Here is a 16,705-nt window from a genome sequence, read left to right on the forward strand (position 1 = left end):
GTTAAAAAAAATTCTGCACAATTATGTTAGGTAATTAAGAATTACTAAGTCATTAGCCGTATCAAATACATATATTTCGTAAATTATCTTAACTCGGTTGAGCGAAGTAAATACAAGGTCGAATTAATTTTCAACATTTGATGGTGTTTAATTTAATGGAGTTTAAATGCCCTTCTGTAGAAAAAAATTCAAAATCCGACAAGATCTTTACCAAGCCAAAACCAGTCTCCTTCAAGGGAGTTTACCTACGACAATAATAAAACCTCGATTAACAATTTTAAAACATTTATTTATAAGTCCCGTAATAACAATTTTCCTTTTGGCTCCCCAGTAGTGTCACCATCGGTAAATATAAGTTCACCTCGCAGGAAGGTTTTCTTCACGGCTCCTCTTAATTTCTTTCCAATGTAGGGTGTAAGCTGAAAAAATGTACGGTGTCATTATCTTCGACTAAGTATTTTAACATTTATAAACTCATTATTGTACTTCGATACACTTTTCTATTGTGCATTTCTCATGTAAGATCTCACTCTATAAAAGGACTCATTCTAAATTTTTAAGATTACAAAAATCGACAATACAAAATTTATAATAACGTGTCGGATATTATGTGCGATGAAACTTGTTTCAATTCTTATCAATATTACACAAGAAAATAAAACAACATTAAGGTGATATTGTGACACTATCTACTTATTACCTTTATAAAATTAGCTTAAAAACTTTTTAGAAAGTTTTGTGAAACTCGCGTAAATCAAAAATATGCTTGTAAAAAGTATCCAGGAAATACATCCAAAATAATATTTGCCCCACTGAGATGCAGACGCCTTTTATAATATGGCTTCAAATTTGAGTAGATTAAATTATGTATCTTATTTTGTTTCTTTACAGTATAAAGTTTAAGATTTGGGTATTCCGGTTTCGTACCTTCAGTAAAGACGAATAATTTAATATCTATCTAGATATCATAAAAAGATTGTAGAAACATAATTTGTGATATTACCTTTTCATCATATTTTCATATTAGTCTTTTTATATGAAACGATTCTCAAATATTAAATATATTATTAACGCGCGCGCTGGCGGTGCTTAAATTATAGAGGATATTTATATGTTCCGAGAGCTTAAGGTTATTATTAAAAATAAAATTATTTTTAAAAGAAAATAGTTTTTTAAACGTAATTAGCTCACGGCGTATGTGTTATGCCTTTTGTGTACAAATCGAGAAACTACCTGTTCGAAATTCCACAATTTTGAATTCACTTCTTCCAGCCAAGATTCATCTGCGCTGCGCTGTCTACGCGTCTTTGCTAATCGTAAAGCTGGATGGGTTCTAGTCGAAATTGGTTCGAGTTCAATTACAAATTTGGCCTACCTATCCTACTAGCAAAGTCCTTCAGAAACAAATCTGAATAAAAAAAAATCCTGGAAAAACATTAATAGGTTTTACAATTATACCTTATTTTTGTGCCTTATAATGTCGGAAGTAACAACAAAAACTTTGTTAGGGTCGAAGAACACAATGTCAGCGTCAAATCCAGGTTTCAAAGCGCCTTTTCGTTTTTCCAGCCCGCAGAGATGGGCTGGTCCGCTACATAAGTACTTGGATATAGCTCTCAAGTCCAATCCCCGGGCATGTGCTTGCGTCCAGAATAATGATAAACCTACAGTACAAAGACAATGTTATAATGTTTTAAGAGAGTATTTATAGAATTTCCTTTAGTCTAAAGGATAATAATAAAGAGTAGAAAAGCGTAAGGATATAAATTATTTTTACTAAAAACAATAAATTCATTTCGATATCTTTTTGGTCGGTTACAGTCCTAAACTAGTAAACGAAAATGCAGTTTCTTCTATAGCGACAGTAAACTTTTGGTGTTGCATATCATCCTCCATTCCCGCCTGTCTTCAGAAAGCCATAGCGTATGCGCCCAAGGCATGTTAGGACCTTAATTTGGTCGGTCCAGCAAGTCCACCAATGTTATCAGATCATCACCACAAAGTTACCTTTGCGGCCTATACGTCCAAAGAAGCTCGGAATCCTTTGGTAACTGAAGAAATACGGGTAGTCGCTTATAATCGTCTGAGAATGGACAAATTCGTTCTTTTACGCTGTCCAAGGATCCTAAATGCAGCCTTCAATACCACATTTCAAGGGAATCTATCCTCCTCCTTTAGTCTCAGCGCCGTATAAGAAAATGTGAAACACTAGTGCTTCGACCAATATTTTTTACCGCAGTTTTGCGATCTAGGTCCAAGTGTACCATAATAACGCAACTTTTTACGAAATCATCAAATAAGTAAAACTTTTCAGTCACTTGGTACATCCTTTTCTATAGTAACAGACACTTTGGCGACTCCAAAAATGCATAGGCTTCTAAGTTCTACGCAGGCAAAGTTGCGACCACGTAGAAAATAATTCATAGCAGATATCAATCTTATGTCGGCAAATGTTATTGCACTGAGTAAAGCAAAAGGCGTGATCGTTTAATACGTACCAAATTGTACGGAGGATATTCCACCCCAGGCCTCTAGATTGTTTTTACATTTCAGTTCAGGCGTACAAGGTGAATGATCAGATACAACCATGTCTAATTCATCCTTCAATAAATGGCGCCACAGCTTTTCCTGTTTCAAACGTATAGAGAACATTCACTGTATTATTTACAAATTAAATTCATAAAACGGAATAATCTTATGACTGAGAAAAAAAAATTAGTGGCGCTACAACCTCTGTAGGTCTTGGCCTCAGATTTCTGAATCTGTTTCATGATCATTTTTAAATCTAATAGGCATGTTGGTGATCACTGATCAACATCCAGTGCCTGCCTGACACACGCCGTCGACTTTTTGGGTCTAAGACATGTCGGTTTCCTCACGATGTTTTCCTTCACCGTTCGAGCAGATGATAAATGCGCACATAGAAAGAAAGTCCATTGGTGCACAGCCGGGGATCGAACCTACGACCTCCGGTATGAGAGTCGCACGCTGAAGCCACAAGGCCAAAACTGCTCTTATGACTGAGTGTTACTAAATTATGTTTGATATAAATTCTTCCTTGATGGAACTACATATATAATATTTATATATATAAACCTTGCAACCCTTTTAATAAACTGTGAAGCTTCACTATTAACATTACGGTTTTGATGTTTATGCATTTTGTCATAATTTGTAATTCCATGAAATTTGGTAACTATAGGATATAATATAATTAAATAAAGATAAATATAATAAATAGATACCTCCTAGAAAATAAGATAAATAAAATATAATTCTATAAATAAATAGATACCTCCCCATTTGTTATTTAATGTTAATATTAGCAATACACTACCTTATTATCCTTTTCCCGAATAGGTGGGGCACATTTATATTCACTATGCCCTTTGGGGATTTCTTCAGCGCTCAAAGAGAGATAATGGTGGCATGTCTCAGCGGTAACTCCACCACGCCAAGCTTCGTTGCCTTTGGACAGTCTGGCTTGTCTTGCTTCTACCAATAATGGTATCACAGATGCTGATGATACATGCACTATGTGAACGCGAACGCTAAATAATCATGTGAATATAATACAAAGTTTCTGTGAGCCTAGTTGGCCTAGTCGCTTCAGCGTGCGATTCTCTTCCCTGATGTCGCAGGTTCGATCCCCGGCTGTGCACCAATGGACTTTCTATGTCCCCATTGACATTCGCTCGAACGGTGAAGGAAAACATCGTGAGGAAACCGGATTGCCTTAGATGAAAAAGGCGACAGCGTGTGTCAGGCAACGGAGGCTGATCACCTACTTGCCTATTAGATTGACAAATGATCATGAAACAGATACAGAAAGTTCTGGTTGTATCATTGTATAAGGTACTGATCACACATAAACACGGTACATAAGGTATAATCGTAGGTAGGTCTAGTAGATTGCTCTGTACAAATATAAGCAGTATAGTTTCAATAAAAAAATTTGGTCGATTATCATATGTTAAAACTAAGTATCAAATTCAACTTGATAGAACTTTAATTTCGGAAGCTTTTGCTTTTTGAAGCACTTTATTTTGTCAAAGTCATCATCCAGGTATTTATCAAAGATACTTAGAGTAATTTCACATGTAAAAATACAAAAAAATTAACTCACTCAGAGGTCATTACAAATTTTTTGATCAATGTTATTGCGTTCAGCTCCATTTTAGGTGGTCGCGACTCTAAATATGTATTATAGTCTTCTGGATCTGAAATATTACAATAAAATAGTCATAATAACCATAAATAAACATAATATAATAATATGTAGGATGTTATATAACTGTATGTTACAAGACTATCGGATAAAAAACGTTTATAGGACGTAAACGCGCTCACAATTACTTAATTTTATTTTTAATAAATAGTGATTATATATTATGCCGTGACCAGAATTTACCATAAATGAAAAATTTTAGTAATTGAATTTTAATTTTCAAAAGTCACGTACTACACAATACAAAGGGATGTCAAAATAGCGTCTAGTCACTATGACCGTTGGGTTCAGTTCTGGGTAAAAAATCAAAGAATTGAATTTGTATTTGTACTTTGATTTTTAATATAATTTTATTATTTCATAAATCTTAGTTTGTCATATTCGTACCATAAGTGATATTTCAAACGATTTTGAAATCCGCAACAAATTAATTAAGTTTATAAAGTGTGTCAATATTTTTTGAAGGAACAGATTGTATGATTGTATACCTTGAGCTGGCTTTTTTGCTTCACACGGAGTATCGTCATCCTCTAACTCAGCATGGAACTGAAAGTTTCGTATGCTTTAAATGTATATATAATTTGCAACAGAACAGTGTTAGCGTAGTGGCTTCAGCATGCAACTCTCATCACTTAGGTTCGAACCCCGGCTATGCACCAGGGACTTTAGTCTATGTGTGTATTTAACGCTCGGTGGTGAAGGAAAATATTCTGAGGAAACCGGCTTGCCTTAGACTCAAAAAGTAGGCGTGTGACAGACGGCTAAATACTTGTCTATTAGAAAAAAACAAATGATCACGAAATAGGTACAGAAACCTGAACACCTGGTCTAAAAGGTTATAGCGCCAGTGGTATTTTATAAATGTTATTTAACTTGTTTACTAAAATAACAAGTGGCTTAAAGGCACAGTAAGGATATAGTTAACAACAATGAATAGGTACCGTTGTATGTTTGTATATATTATGCAAGCACACACAACGGTAGTTTCGCGCTGGTACGTTTACAACACATATTTATATGAAAACTATAGTTTTAACACAACATACTATTCAAAGCAGGAATGCCTCCACGTTTTGTATTTTTTAATTAGGCGACTTAGAAATATTTGTCTCGTATCTTAAGCAAAAATATACAAATTTACCAAAATTATAGTTACTTTACTGTTATTTCTTGAATAACCACAATTTTTAAGTTTAACTTTTAAAAACTAAACAGAAGAATCGTGTATTAACTGAGTAACCCAATCACCTTGTAAAATATATTATAAAGAAGTGAACATACCGCCAAGACTGATCCTGTACCTTCTAGAGCCTTGAACGCCAATTTGAGATCTTCAACCCCGACATTCGGAAACTCATCTACGCCACTTGGGCATAGAAAACATTTGAACCCAACTACGCCTGCTTTCACGAGGTCTTGAAGAGAATCCTGCAATGATTATTATTGTTTTTGTTTTGCCGACTGGAAAACAGACAGAAGAGAGAAACAAATCTACCAAGGCCAAGTATTATTGTACGATGCATCACGACGCAATAAAGTGACATTATTTATTTGTTTTACAAAACAACAAAATATTTGTGGCTATTGCGTAACTTTTGATAGACAAACGGGTTTAAGCCAACGGATTGAATTTTTTATTAAGACTCGAAAAAGAATAATAACATAAAATACTTTTTCACATGCCATTGTGAAATTATACAAAATCTTTAATGTGTTTTAACTAAATTCTCACCTGATTTCCTACAATTACACCACCCCAAAAACCTACGTCGACAAATACATTCCCCTTAGCTGATGATGCTTTAACTTTGAGATTTTCCAAAGTTGTTGTTGGTGGGATTGAATTTCTGTAAAAAAATTTAAACATACATTTTAAGAATGTTCTTATTACTTTTTGTTAAACAGGTGACAAACGGCTCACTCGATGCTAAGTTATTACTTAGGATATCTCTCCATCGATTTTCGCTTCGACACACGAGTGCGTTACCGGCCTTTTAAAAATTATTACGCTCATTAAAAGGGCCCTAAGTAAGTTGGTTTAGAAATACTTCGATGGGCAGCTGTGGCGGTGCGAGGCACAAAGTTGAAACTCATGTTGTAAATTACAGAAAATGTTTCCAAGAACAATTAATTTTTTTAAGTATAAAAAGTAAAAATAGCTGCATGATTTATAGTGTAAATGGCATCGTTTATAGAGCCAAGAATATTAACTGTTATTTGAATGGCCTCTCGCCAGCATAAAGTATTTTGTGCGATGCATACTTTGATAACTTGGCCCATTAGAAAATTTCCTTGCCAAATGTTATTCAGCGTTAAGCACAAAAGGATTTATTATAGTGTTATTTAAATAAATATCAGGATTTAAAATTAAATAAGGGCTTTGCGACAGAAAACTGTGTAAAGTCCCAATAGTACGCAAATGCAAACAAAGCATCTTGTGTATATTACGATAAGTCTTATTAATTACGCGACCCGCAATAAATGTTGTTTTGTAATTGTTTTTTTATGTTAATACTTAATAAGTTATAATACTACTATAATGCTAATGGCTGTCCATTGGCAAAATGATAACCAGGACAACTCAAGGCAATTATCGTTTCCCAGGGAGTCGAAACCAGGACCAGACAGAATCATACCATATGTATCGTATAGTAGTGTGACTATGTTAAGGTAATTAATACTTATATGTTTTAAATATATAGGTCATTAAATAGATTATAATGTGTCAGATTTGACATTTAAATAATAAAAAACAAACAAGGGCATGTCAACTATAGTCGTGATGCCACCCGCTGCCGCCGCGTTGGTTGCTGTCCGAAACCCCTCCCACGCGGTCCGTCCAGGCTCGTTTATGTGAACATGGGAATCCACCACACCTGGTATCATCGCCAGATCTCCTCCATCTATCACCTAAAAAAACCAATGAGCAAATTAACACAAAAACCACAATTCCATTTTGTGTTGATGTATCGTTTCCCTTAAAAAAGGACATTAAACTTAGACAATTTATAAATATGCAATACATAGCGCAGTCTTACAAAAATAATCGTATTTCTTCATTTCTTCGGCTATAATTTTATTAGTTATTGTTAAACCTTTGTACGCCTTGCTTACGCTTAGTGTTTAATGCTTTCCATATGCCACAACCTAGACTAGGTCTTAGGTAGAATTTTTTTATAGCATATCGGGGAAAACGAGCCAACGGGACGCCCAAAAAGCGCAGTCGTCGTCCCATGGCAACCATATTAGTGGGTGAGTTGCCGGCCATTTAGGGGACTCCACCAAAGCGGAGATTTGTGCGGTGTGCTGTGCGAGAAGAGATGTTTTACAGCTCGGGGGACTCCACCGATGTTTAATTTGTATGGCACAAATTAAACATCTCCGCACAGCGATCTCCATTGAAGCTGAGCAGAGAGGAGATATTGTGACAATAACACAATTCTTATTGGTTGTTTGAAAAACATCTCCTCTTTGCTCGTCTCGTCTCCGCTTTGGTGGAGTCCCGGCCTAATTTCTTGGATTTGGTCGACGCAGATCATCACACAACCAAGTATATACTTGATTTTAAACATATCATTAAAACTGCCATAAAGACTCCCCTCTGGAAAATTCCGATTTAAATTATAAAGAAACAGCAACTTATATATCCATGATATATCAAGGCTATACCTACTCTTATAGATTAAAAATATTAATCCATCGTTGCAATTAAAATGAGGAAATGCCTCGTTTAACAATTTAATATCCAAATTGTTTATCGCTTATGTAGGATTAATATGAATCCGTAAACGCATCTATTAACATTTGACGTTGAAAAATGTGCAGTCGACATGTTTTAGGAACACTCATAAAAACTTTATGGCTAAAAAACTTCTTAAGATCAAGGATAGCACCTTTTTGATATTAGAAAGGTGCTAAAGAAGTTAATAAAAACATAAATATGGCGTTCTAATAATAGCAAACATAATTGTTAATTGTCATATGATTTTTAAGATAACTTAACTAGGTAGAAACATTATAATGTCATTATTATGATTAATGTTGCAGCCAACTAAGTATTCATATCATATTAGCAAACAGGTTTTCGAAAAACAAGGCAAGATTTAAAAGGTACAAGTTTTTATAAAAGCCTTAACCACCTTGTGTATATAAATTTACTGGGTTGATTTATATACACAAGATGCATTCAAATAAATACGGATCTTATAAAGAAATTAATGTGAAATGGGAGCCAAGTTTATTATTAAGCTGTTGGGCGGCATAATTGATCTTAATTAATGTCGATTTCTATAAACTATCATATATATTTGTTGTTTTCATGGAAGAATGGTAACCAGATTTGTATGTAACTTTATCTTATCGTTAAATATATTAGCTAATGAACCAAATATCATGCATGGGTTTTTCTTCGTCAAATATAGACGGCATAATCGAATTTGGCTTGACTTGTAGTCAGAGTATTTTGGCCTTTAGACATTCTGACAACGCTGAAAATTATTATGCTTAATAGAATAATTATTTTTAAACAAATAATGAGACCATACTATCGAACGTCGAGAGTCAATAAGATACAATGTTATCATATTTATATTTTGCCAAGTGATAAACATTTGTTTTAGATAAGAGATTTTTCATAATAAATCTATGCTTATCAAGCTCATTATTAAATTCAACGTTATTGTCAGTATGATTTTAGTATATTACCTAACAAATTTATCATAAAAAAAATATAATGTGAAGTAGAATGTGCATGTACATTGCAAATATTGAATGGAGACATTTATCGATTGGCTTTGAACTTTATAATCACATATTGTTCCATTGATTATTTTTCTTTAAACAAATAGTTCATTTTTGAATGTCAGACATGCCGATTTTCTCACACTGTTTTCCTTCAGCCTTCGAGCAAGTGTTAATTGCGCACTAAAAATTACACCTTTAAAATGTCCCGAATTAGTTTAAGTACTATAACAAAATCTTACTTTGAGTTTGTCCCCGTATTCTATACTCAATTTTTCGGCTTCATCTCGACTCAATATCTTTTCAATACGTCCGTCTGCAACTAATACTCCGCCATTGATAATTTTGTCCTCTGTTACGACAAATTTACTTAAAAACAATTGTTTTATAGCTGCCATCACTGCACGCGCACTGAACCTCACAGTTCAACGGCTAGGAACAAATGATAAGAGAATCGCTAACTTCATTGAACTAATTATAGCTTGTTATTACGCTGACATAGTAATTATAAACGTAATTTCTATTGCAGCTCGTCATTTGGTTTAATCATAAAACTATCAACTATATCAAAGGGCAAAATGGTTTATTTTGTCCGTTGCCACCGTCAACATGCCAAGGCTACTTGAGCCGACTGGTATTGCAAGAGACCGGACGGTATGAGTTTGATTCCGTGGAAGATAGGGCGGGTGCTGGTATGGGATGCAAGCTGTTCAGACACGCTGGTCCCTTCCCATCTACATGGAAGCAACAACGGAGCTGGTGCGGCTTGCCGCAGCTGAAATATCTAAGCTGGCAAATACAGTGGACTAGGCTCCGATTATGATTTTGTCCCATTCAGTGTCGAGAGACTTGGTCCTTGGGGTCCTAGCGCTATAAGGCTTATTAAGAAAATAGCAAAAAGATTAGTCGACATCACAGGAGACCGAAGAGCTGGCAGCTACCTCGGACAAAGAATTAGTCTAGCTATTCAAAAGGGGAACGCTGCCAGTATCTTCGGAACCTTGCCTAAAGGGGAGGCCCTTTAATTTAATAATATATTTTAGTTACTATACTATTTTTTTAAGGTTTTTTTTTTGACTTATTAAATTATTATAGTAATAAATGCGTGAATCAAATGTAATGTGGTTTTGATATTAACTACATACCAAGTGCATACCCAGCTCTATTGAATTAGTTTATTTTATAAATAGTAATAGACCAGGAGTCTTTTATACCAAAGTTGACGAATCGTCGAATAAATGGCAAAGTTTTGCCTTGAACTTGTACGGGATGGACCCAACACCCTTGGCGGACATTGCAAATATGCGCCGTACTCACCTCACCTAGTTTTAAGTAAACACCGACCGGTTCATTTTAAAATATAAACAAAAGGAGAGACACTGTTTTTTTTAGTTCGATGAACCTGTTTCTACTAATACATTGGAGTACATCCGTACTACATTCTAATTATAGTTAATAATGGTTGCTGTTTTAATACAAATGCATGCCAAAGGACGGGCCGCAAGTTTTGCACTTAAAACCAGAACTGGTCCTCAAATGCCTGCGACTTAAGTCGTATCCTTCAAAAGACCTTGTAGATGCATCAATATACTTAATTTAAATCTTAAATACATGCACAGAAAACTTCCTTACGTAGACTGGGTCGGTTTTGGTTTAAATATGAGCAAAACAAGGGCATTGGCAATTTCAGGGTCCACTTAGTTTACTGTTATTCGATGCGGCAGCTATGTACCGAGAAACAATGTGTGACATTGGCGGGAAGAAAGGAAGAAACGTTACATGAATAGTAATTAAGACGACCAGCGGCTCACGTCACCACGTACCATCCTACAGTACCGGGCTAGTGGTAGCGGCTATACGAAACTGTTCCTCAGTGTTATAAGGCTACTTGATAAATACACATTAATAATTATATTTTAAATAATCAAATTTAATAATCCTGTGCAGTGTTCTCAGTGGTTTTAAAGTGTCCTTGAAAAACTTCGCGATTTCTAATTTTAATAAATGTTAAAATGTGTAAGTTTATAATGCTAATTGATTTGAATGGATATTTCTTGTTTAACAAATTGTTTATATACAGTATAAAATGCATTAAGAGACTGCAGTAAAACTGTAAGCGAATCAGCCCAATAAATAATTATTTATTGCATCGAAGATCATAAAAACGTTATTATGTAACCTTTGTTTAAAATTAATACGTCGAATTAGGCCATGATTTAGAACTCCATAAAAATGTAAATGTCAAAACAATTAAAAGTTTAATAAATTATGTGTTTTCTCTTAACTTTGACCTATTTCGATTTGATGAAACATAAATAAAGGATGATAAATAATTATTATTTATTCTCAATACTTCGTTGAAGGACTGTATGATGCCTTTAGAATTATTTAAAATGATGATACATCTTTAAAAGATAAGAGTAAAATTAGCGTATTAGCAAGTTCCAAATTTTAATACACATATATATTATACAGGTGCGAGATGAGAAGCTCGATGACACCGAGGTATTAACATTGGGCTACTCGCGCGTTGTCAGCTCAGTCGCAAAACTCACGCGACGCCGGCGCAGGCGCAGATAAAGCCAGACTTTTGGAGAAATCAACCCTTATCTTTTAAAAACTTTTTTGGTAAGATATATTAATTAAATTTATGGTGAACTTTTTAAAATCAAATTCGAGTTTTAAACACAATTATTTTCAGGTTTATCTCGCGAGGGGTGCAGACCCCCGAAATGGGGTTTAATTTATTTAAATTGGTGAGTAATTTTTACATATTTATTTACATACTGGGGATTTTCATTAAATGTGCGACATTTAGACTCGTTTAGCACCTTTTTTGTTATTTGTGATTTTTTTATAATACGAACCAGGATGTTTTATTTTCTACGAGATACTTTTCTATATATATTATATATAGAAAATATATTTTATATAAATATGTACAAGAAAAGGCAATTTTTTGTGCCATCTATCTTTGCACAAATTTTACTTGATATCCGTTAAAAGCTTTAGTGTATAAGTGTGAGTTATGAGTTACAAACAAACACAGATGCGCCTTATAATAAACTAGTCTAATACATAACACAAAAAAATAATTGTTTGTTTTAAATTAAAATAATATTTTTTATTGATTATTTATTATAATATGATAGTTTATGCGAAAATGCGTTTTTATTTGTAGTAAAAGAAAAGCCAGAGTAGATCAAAAGCAGTTTTAATGTGAAATAAAGTATATAAATATTCATTATTTCACGATATATTTCTTATAGAAAAATGAAAACTCAGTATTTTAATAAATAGGCGGCGTCTTAATAAGTTTTGGTAATGAGAAAGAGCCGGCATATCATATATATCTATGTTCATTCATTTTCCGATCAGGAAATCGCAAGCATTTTTTAAATAAATCGGTCATACAATTAATATTCATATGTGAGCCGCATTCCTTTGTCTTCTTATATCGTCCGCATCTTCATTTGCGTAGAAATAACACCGTTTATTTCCATTGCAAGTATTTTCATGCTTTATCCTACTTTACCAGGCTGAAATCTTTGCGCCATGAATCAAAACCTCTTTATTATGATTATTAAATATTGATTATACTTATTAGTGGTATGAAAATAATTTGATTAAATGCATGGCTAATATTCAGCCTTCTTTTATATGCAACCTCTAAAATCATTCAATTAATAAGACGGTATTCAACCCACGATCTTATGAGGACGACAATGAATGCTCATAAGACTACAAATACGTTAGTTTAGTTAAATTAAAAATTTCCTATTATTCTCACGATCTAGTTCTTTACCGGCGAAAATTCAAAAAAAAACAAAAACAAATCATAAGAATGGGACTCTATAGTAAAATCTAGGACTTGTTATTCTAATTGCGTTCTTCATACTACTACCACTGAAACAAACAGGACGAATATTGATAATAATCTCTGATTTTAGCTAAATTTATCAATACCTATATACAAACAAAATAAGCCTATGAAAACATAGATATAAAATTAAGACTGCTAATTCTGTATTGCCATAACAATAATATCGACGTTGGAGTATATTTGGTACATGTTTAGGTAGCGTTTGAATAAAAATGTCGGAGTTGTAGACATTACCTAAATTAGTTACCCTTACCCTTAGTTTATCGTTATTTATGGCCCTTGACATTCAAACACGATAATAAAAACCCGTGTCCTAATCGCAGGCTAAAATGTCAAATAGGTTTCTTGGTGGTCGTGATGTGGTGACGATGACCCCGGCCTACCTGCCCGGGTTGCTTGTATGCAAATTTTGTTATTTTCCGAGTCAATGTACCTGATTTTTAACAGAAATTTATTAGATCAATCTTGAGACAAAAGTTGCTTTATCTACAGGTTTTATTTATTAGTCCGCGAACTTGTTTTTATATAGTTATAGATAGAACTTGATAGAGAATCACCGTATGAAAATGAATTATTTCGTTAAATTTTTTTATGATTTATATAATTATATATTAAAAACGATGAGATGTAGCCAATTGGAGGAGGCCTATACTTTTTCAAGGAATAAATGAGGCTTCATTTTTATTATTATTATTATATTAAAAAAGAACCTCCAATTGTTTTATATCCTTATTATGAATATAACTAAGTTTTGTTCATTCTTTAAATCATTTCTCATTAAAAATAGAAACTCTACTTAATTTTTGCTAATTAGTGAGCTATCCATGTTCTTTTCTGAAGCCCTATTACTATGTGTATTAATAAGTTTTATACAAATTTTAGTAAGCCTTACATAACTTATAAGACTAAAATATTCCATTAATACAGATAAAATACAAGATATTTATGTTAGAATAAAAACAAAAAACTATATATTAAAAACTACTTACTTGATGTTAAAGGTCCTGTCCAATAAATTTGGCGATGGAATAACAAATGAAAATTGTAATTTATTATCATAGGTTTACTCAATATCGTGTTTGTTTCAACAAATCTCTCGGTCAATGCCTTTTCTTGGAGACTTTGAAAATAAGATGAACAGGTCTCAAGTGTTGATCTTGGTTTTTCTGTCAAGTTATGTAAATTACGCAAAGTTATAGAAGCATACTAAATCTATAAGGTCAATGACTGGCAACACCCACGTTTTAAGTTCTAGATGGTGTATGTTTTGGCGTCAACAATAGCTCATACAGTATAATTGGTTTTTTTTTCACGCGACACTTATAACACACGATTTTTTGCTCATTAATCGACTAACGGATCTTTTAAAGATCTGAATAAAGGTCTTAGCATTCTTGGCTGAGTAATAGGTATTATTTGACACATTGTTATGTATTAATTCTGTTTTAAAGGTCAACAGTCTCGAGCTTTGTTTGTCAAAAAATAAGGTACAGGTCTATTTAAAATACGAACGATGATTATACAGGTTTTGTAGGCTTGGACATAGTACGATTCAATAAATAATATAAGACAGGTTAATTACAGAAATAATTGGTCTTCCATCAGCAAGTTTGTTATTGCTTTATTGTGTTTCATAAATAAAAAGAAAAGAATTGAAGAAAATTAACTACGTATCATAAGGGTTTGATATTTGGTAGTCTTACATTTTCATGACGCAAGCTGTAAATCAGACAGAACGCATTATAATAGTTTAAATATAAAAAATGAAACACGTCATATTCTCACTAAGATTACTTCCTTTCGACTTGGGAAAATTATTGAATCAGTCTTTCAATATTTTTAAGAGAGGGTTATATTGATAATCCGTGATAAAGACGCTATAAAATCTGCTACATTATATGTATGTTTTAGTGTATACTGCTGTGGGCAAGTGCAGCAGCCTCACCACAGTATAGAGACGAGAATGCATTCGACAGAAAAGCTGTGGAAGGTGTCCCCGAACATGAACCAATTGCGACCCCTATTAGGGCTTCAGTGGAGAGTGTCCCGTTGAGGTAATCTTTATTATTATTTTAATAGTGGTAAACTAAAAAATTTATGCGCACGTATTTACAGATTTGGTGAAATTATCCAACCCATTTTTAAAAAAGTACAAAGTGTTAAATGTCTATTAATCTTAATTTCATATATAGAACTTGTTTAATATTTAAACTGCATAGGATTTGATAAAAATACTTGCTATTATTGAGATAGTATGGAAATCATATCTATTATGGTAATTTTTAATTAAATTTTTTTTTAATTAGAAACCTCCCGGATGATAGTGATGGCCGTCTACCGTTACGAGATGCTGTAGAGAAGTTACCAATACCAGTGTTGGACCAGGAGTCGCTTATCAAATTAGTAGGGGTAAGTCAATAGATATTGTGACTTAAAAATAAATTAAGATTGCTTACTATAATTAAAAACTGCGATTTAATCTTTGCAGAAATCTCATATGTCCTTGAAAGACGTCGAAGACTTCAGAAAATATTACGGAGCCGCAAGTCATTTAAACAAGTGAGCGAATAAAAATATATTTATGTATTATTTAAATACGAAAATAATACTAAAATGATTTTTCTCTTGTCACAGTGTCTCTCGTACGGATGAAAGGTTGCATTTGGGAAACGCCAATCTTCAAGGTAGGTTACAAGATGGATTACAGAACGAATCTCGTAATTAGTTGTAAAAGATGAGACGTACTCCCGCTATTTTCAAAAATCCCTTACATAGAGATAAAGACATTTTGTTTTCACAATACCGATTGTCTGTACCACATATTACAGAAAATAATTCAAACCATTTTTTTCTCCTTTTTTACAACATCATTAGGTACATTGTCGCGTCAGTTTTATGGTTTTTATAGCCTCGCAGGTAGAGCCTACAATAATTATTTTGCCAGGCGCGAACCGTGGTTATATATTGATTTTAACCACAAAGTCATGGAGGCAAATGGCGGCCATTTTCATCTTTACATTTGACTTTTAACGTGCTATATAACAATAGGTACACTTCTGAGCTGAGTAAATAATTTCAGAGATGCAACAAACTGTGAGCGGGTCAAATCACCGGCGTATGATCGTTTGCTACTTGGAGTCTTGGGCTGCATATAGGGCGCCGCCCTTGGCATTCACAGCCGGGCTTGTACCTAAGTCATGTACACATTTGCACTACGCTTTTGCTGTTCTACACCCACATACATACAACGTTATGTCGGCAAATGAAGATTATGATATTATTAAGGGTAAGTTTGTTCAATTGTACTCATAAATCGCGCGATGCAAAAAGAGTCCATCAATTATTGCTATTGCTAGAATATATCAGCTGTGGTCTTGCCCGCTTTTACGCGTGTGCACTGCGCAGTAAAGCTCAGTTTTGGCGCCAAACTTATTTGATAAATTAAATTGTCTTAATTTTAGACGCAATGATGGAATGAGTAATATAAGTAAATTACAGCTTTTAACATTAAGAAAAATCTTTAGAGAATTAATTTGACCAGGTTTTTATGTAAACTTTGTACTTTTATAAATAATAGTGTCCAAATTATTCTTCTTCGTAATTTTGCAGTACAAATCGGACATTTTACTATGTATGAATAAAAATATTATTTTGTGCTTTGTTCTTAGTATAATTAACTTATTTTAAATTATTTACCGAACCTTCTAATACATATATATATGTAGAAAATTATTAAACTTTCCTCTGTGTATCAATTTTGCATTAATATAGTGTCGTGACTATATCAACTAATAAGTAATTACAATGCAAGGTACTAACTGATCATGACCTAGAATGTGTCAGGTCAAAGTGAA

At 33.4% G+C, this 16,705-nt stretch overlaps 2 protein-coding genes across 2 annotated transcripts in view; one reads left to right on the top strand and one right to left on the bottom strand.

Annotated features, from left to right (window-relative positions):
- Positions 1 to 268: 268 nt before the first annotated feature.
- Positions 269 to 9,421, bottom strand: LOC125053174 (allantoinase-like). Its single transcript, XM_047654407.1, has 10 exons — positions 9,211 to 9,421; positions 6,987 to 7,138; positions 5,961 to 6,075; positions 5,510 to 5,656; positions 4,717 to 4,774; positions 4,127 to 4,220; positions 3,338 to 3,551; positions 2,499 to 2,628; positions 1,459 to 1,664; positions 269 to 419 (listed from the first exon to the last, which is right to left on the bottom strand). The coding sequence occupies exons 1-10, from the start codon at positions 9,364 to 9,366 to the stop codon at positions 291 to 293; spliced, it is 1,401 nt and encodes a 466-aa protein (XP_047510363.1). The 5' UTR covers positions 9,367 to 9,421; the 3' UTR covers positions 269 to 290.
- A 2,039-nt stretch (positions 9,422 to 11,460) lies between these two features.
- Positions 11,461 to 16,705, top strand: part of LOC125053098 (probable chitinase 10) — a 37,672-nt gene continuing 32,427 nt past the window's right edge. Inside the window, exons 1-7 of the mRNA XM_047654310.1 lie at positions 11,461 to 11,596; positions 11,670 to 11,724; positions 14,763 to 14,905; positions 15,158 to 15,260; positions 15,340 to 15,410; positions 15,486 to 15,535; positions 15,931 to 16,137. Coding sequence (XP_047510266.1) covers positions 11,701 to 11,724; positions 14,763 to 14,905; positions 15,158 to 15,260; positions 15,340 to 15,410; positions 15,486 to 15,535; positions 15,931 to 16,137 — 598 coding nt within the window. The 5' untranslated portion in view covers positions 11,461 to 11,596; positions 11,670 to 11,700. The remainder of the gene's footprint in view (positions 11,597 to 11,669; positions 11,725 to 14,762; positions 14,906 to 15,157; positions 15,261 to 15,339; positions 15,411 to 15,485; positions 15,536 to 15,930; positions 16,138 to 16,705) is intronic.

Source organism: Pieris napi, chromosome 10, assembly GCF_905475465.1.
Source record: "Pieris napi chromosome 10, ilPieNapi1.2, whole genome shotgun sequence".
In the NCBI taxonomy this organism is placed as follows: Eukaryota; Metazoa; Arthropoda; class Insecta; order Lepidoptera; family Pieridae; genus Pieris; species Pieris napi.

Coding starts and splice junctions, on each gene's coding strand:
- LOC125053174 (XM_047654407.1), bottom strand. CDS start 9,366: ATGGCAGCTATAAAACAATTGTTTTTAAGTAAATTTGTCGTAACAGAG. Junction 7,139..9,210: donor AATACGGGGACAAACTCAAA/GTAAGATTTTGT, acceptor TGGTTTTTTTAG/GTGATAGATGGAGGAGATCT. Junction 5,657..5,960: donor GTGTAATTGTAGGAAATCAG/GTGAGAATTTAG, acceptor TAATCATTGCAG/GATTCTCTTCAAGACCTCGT.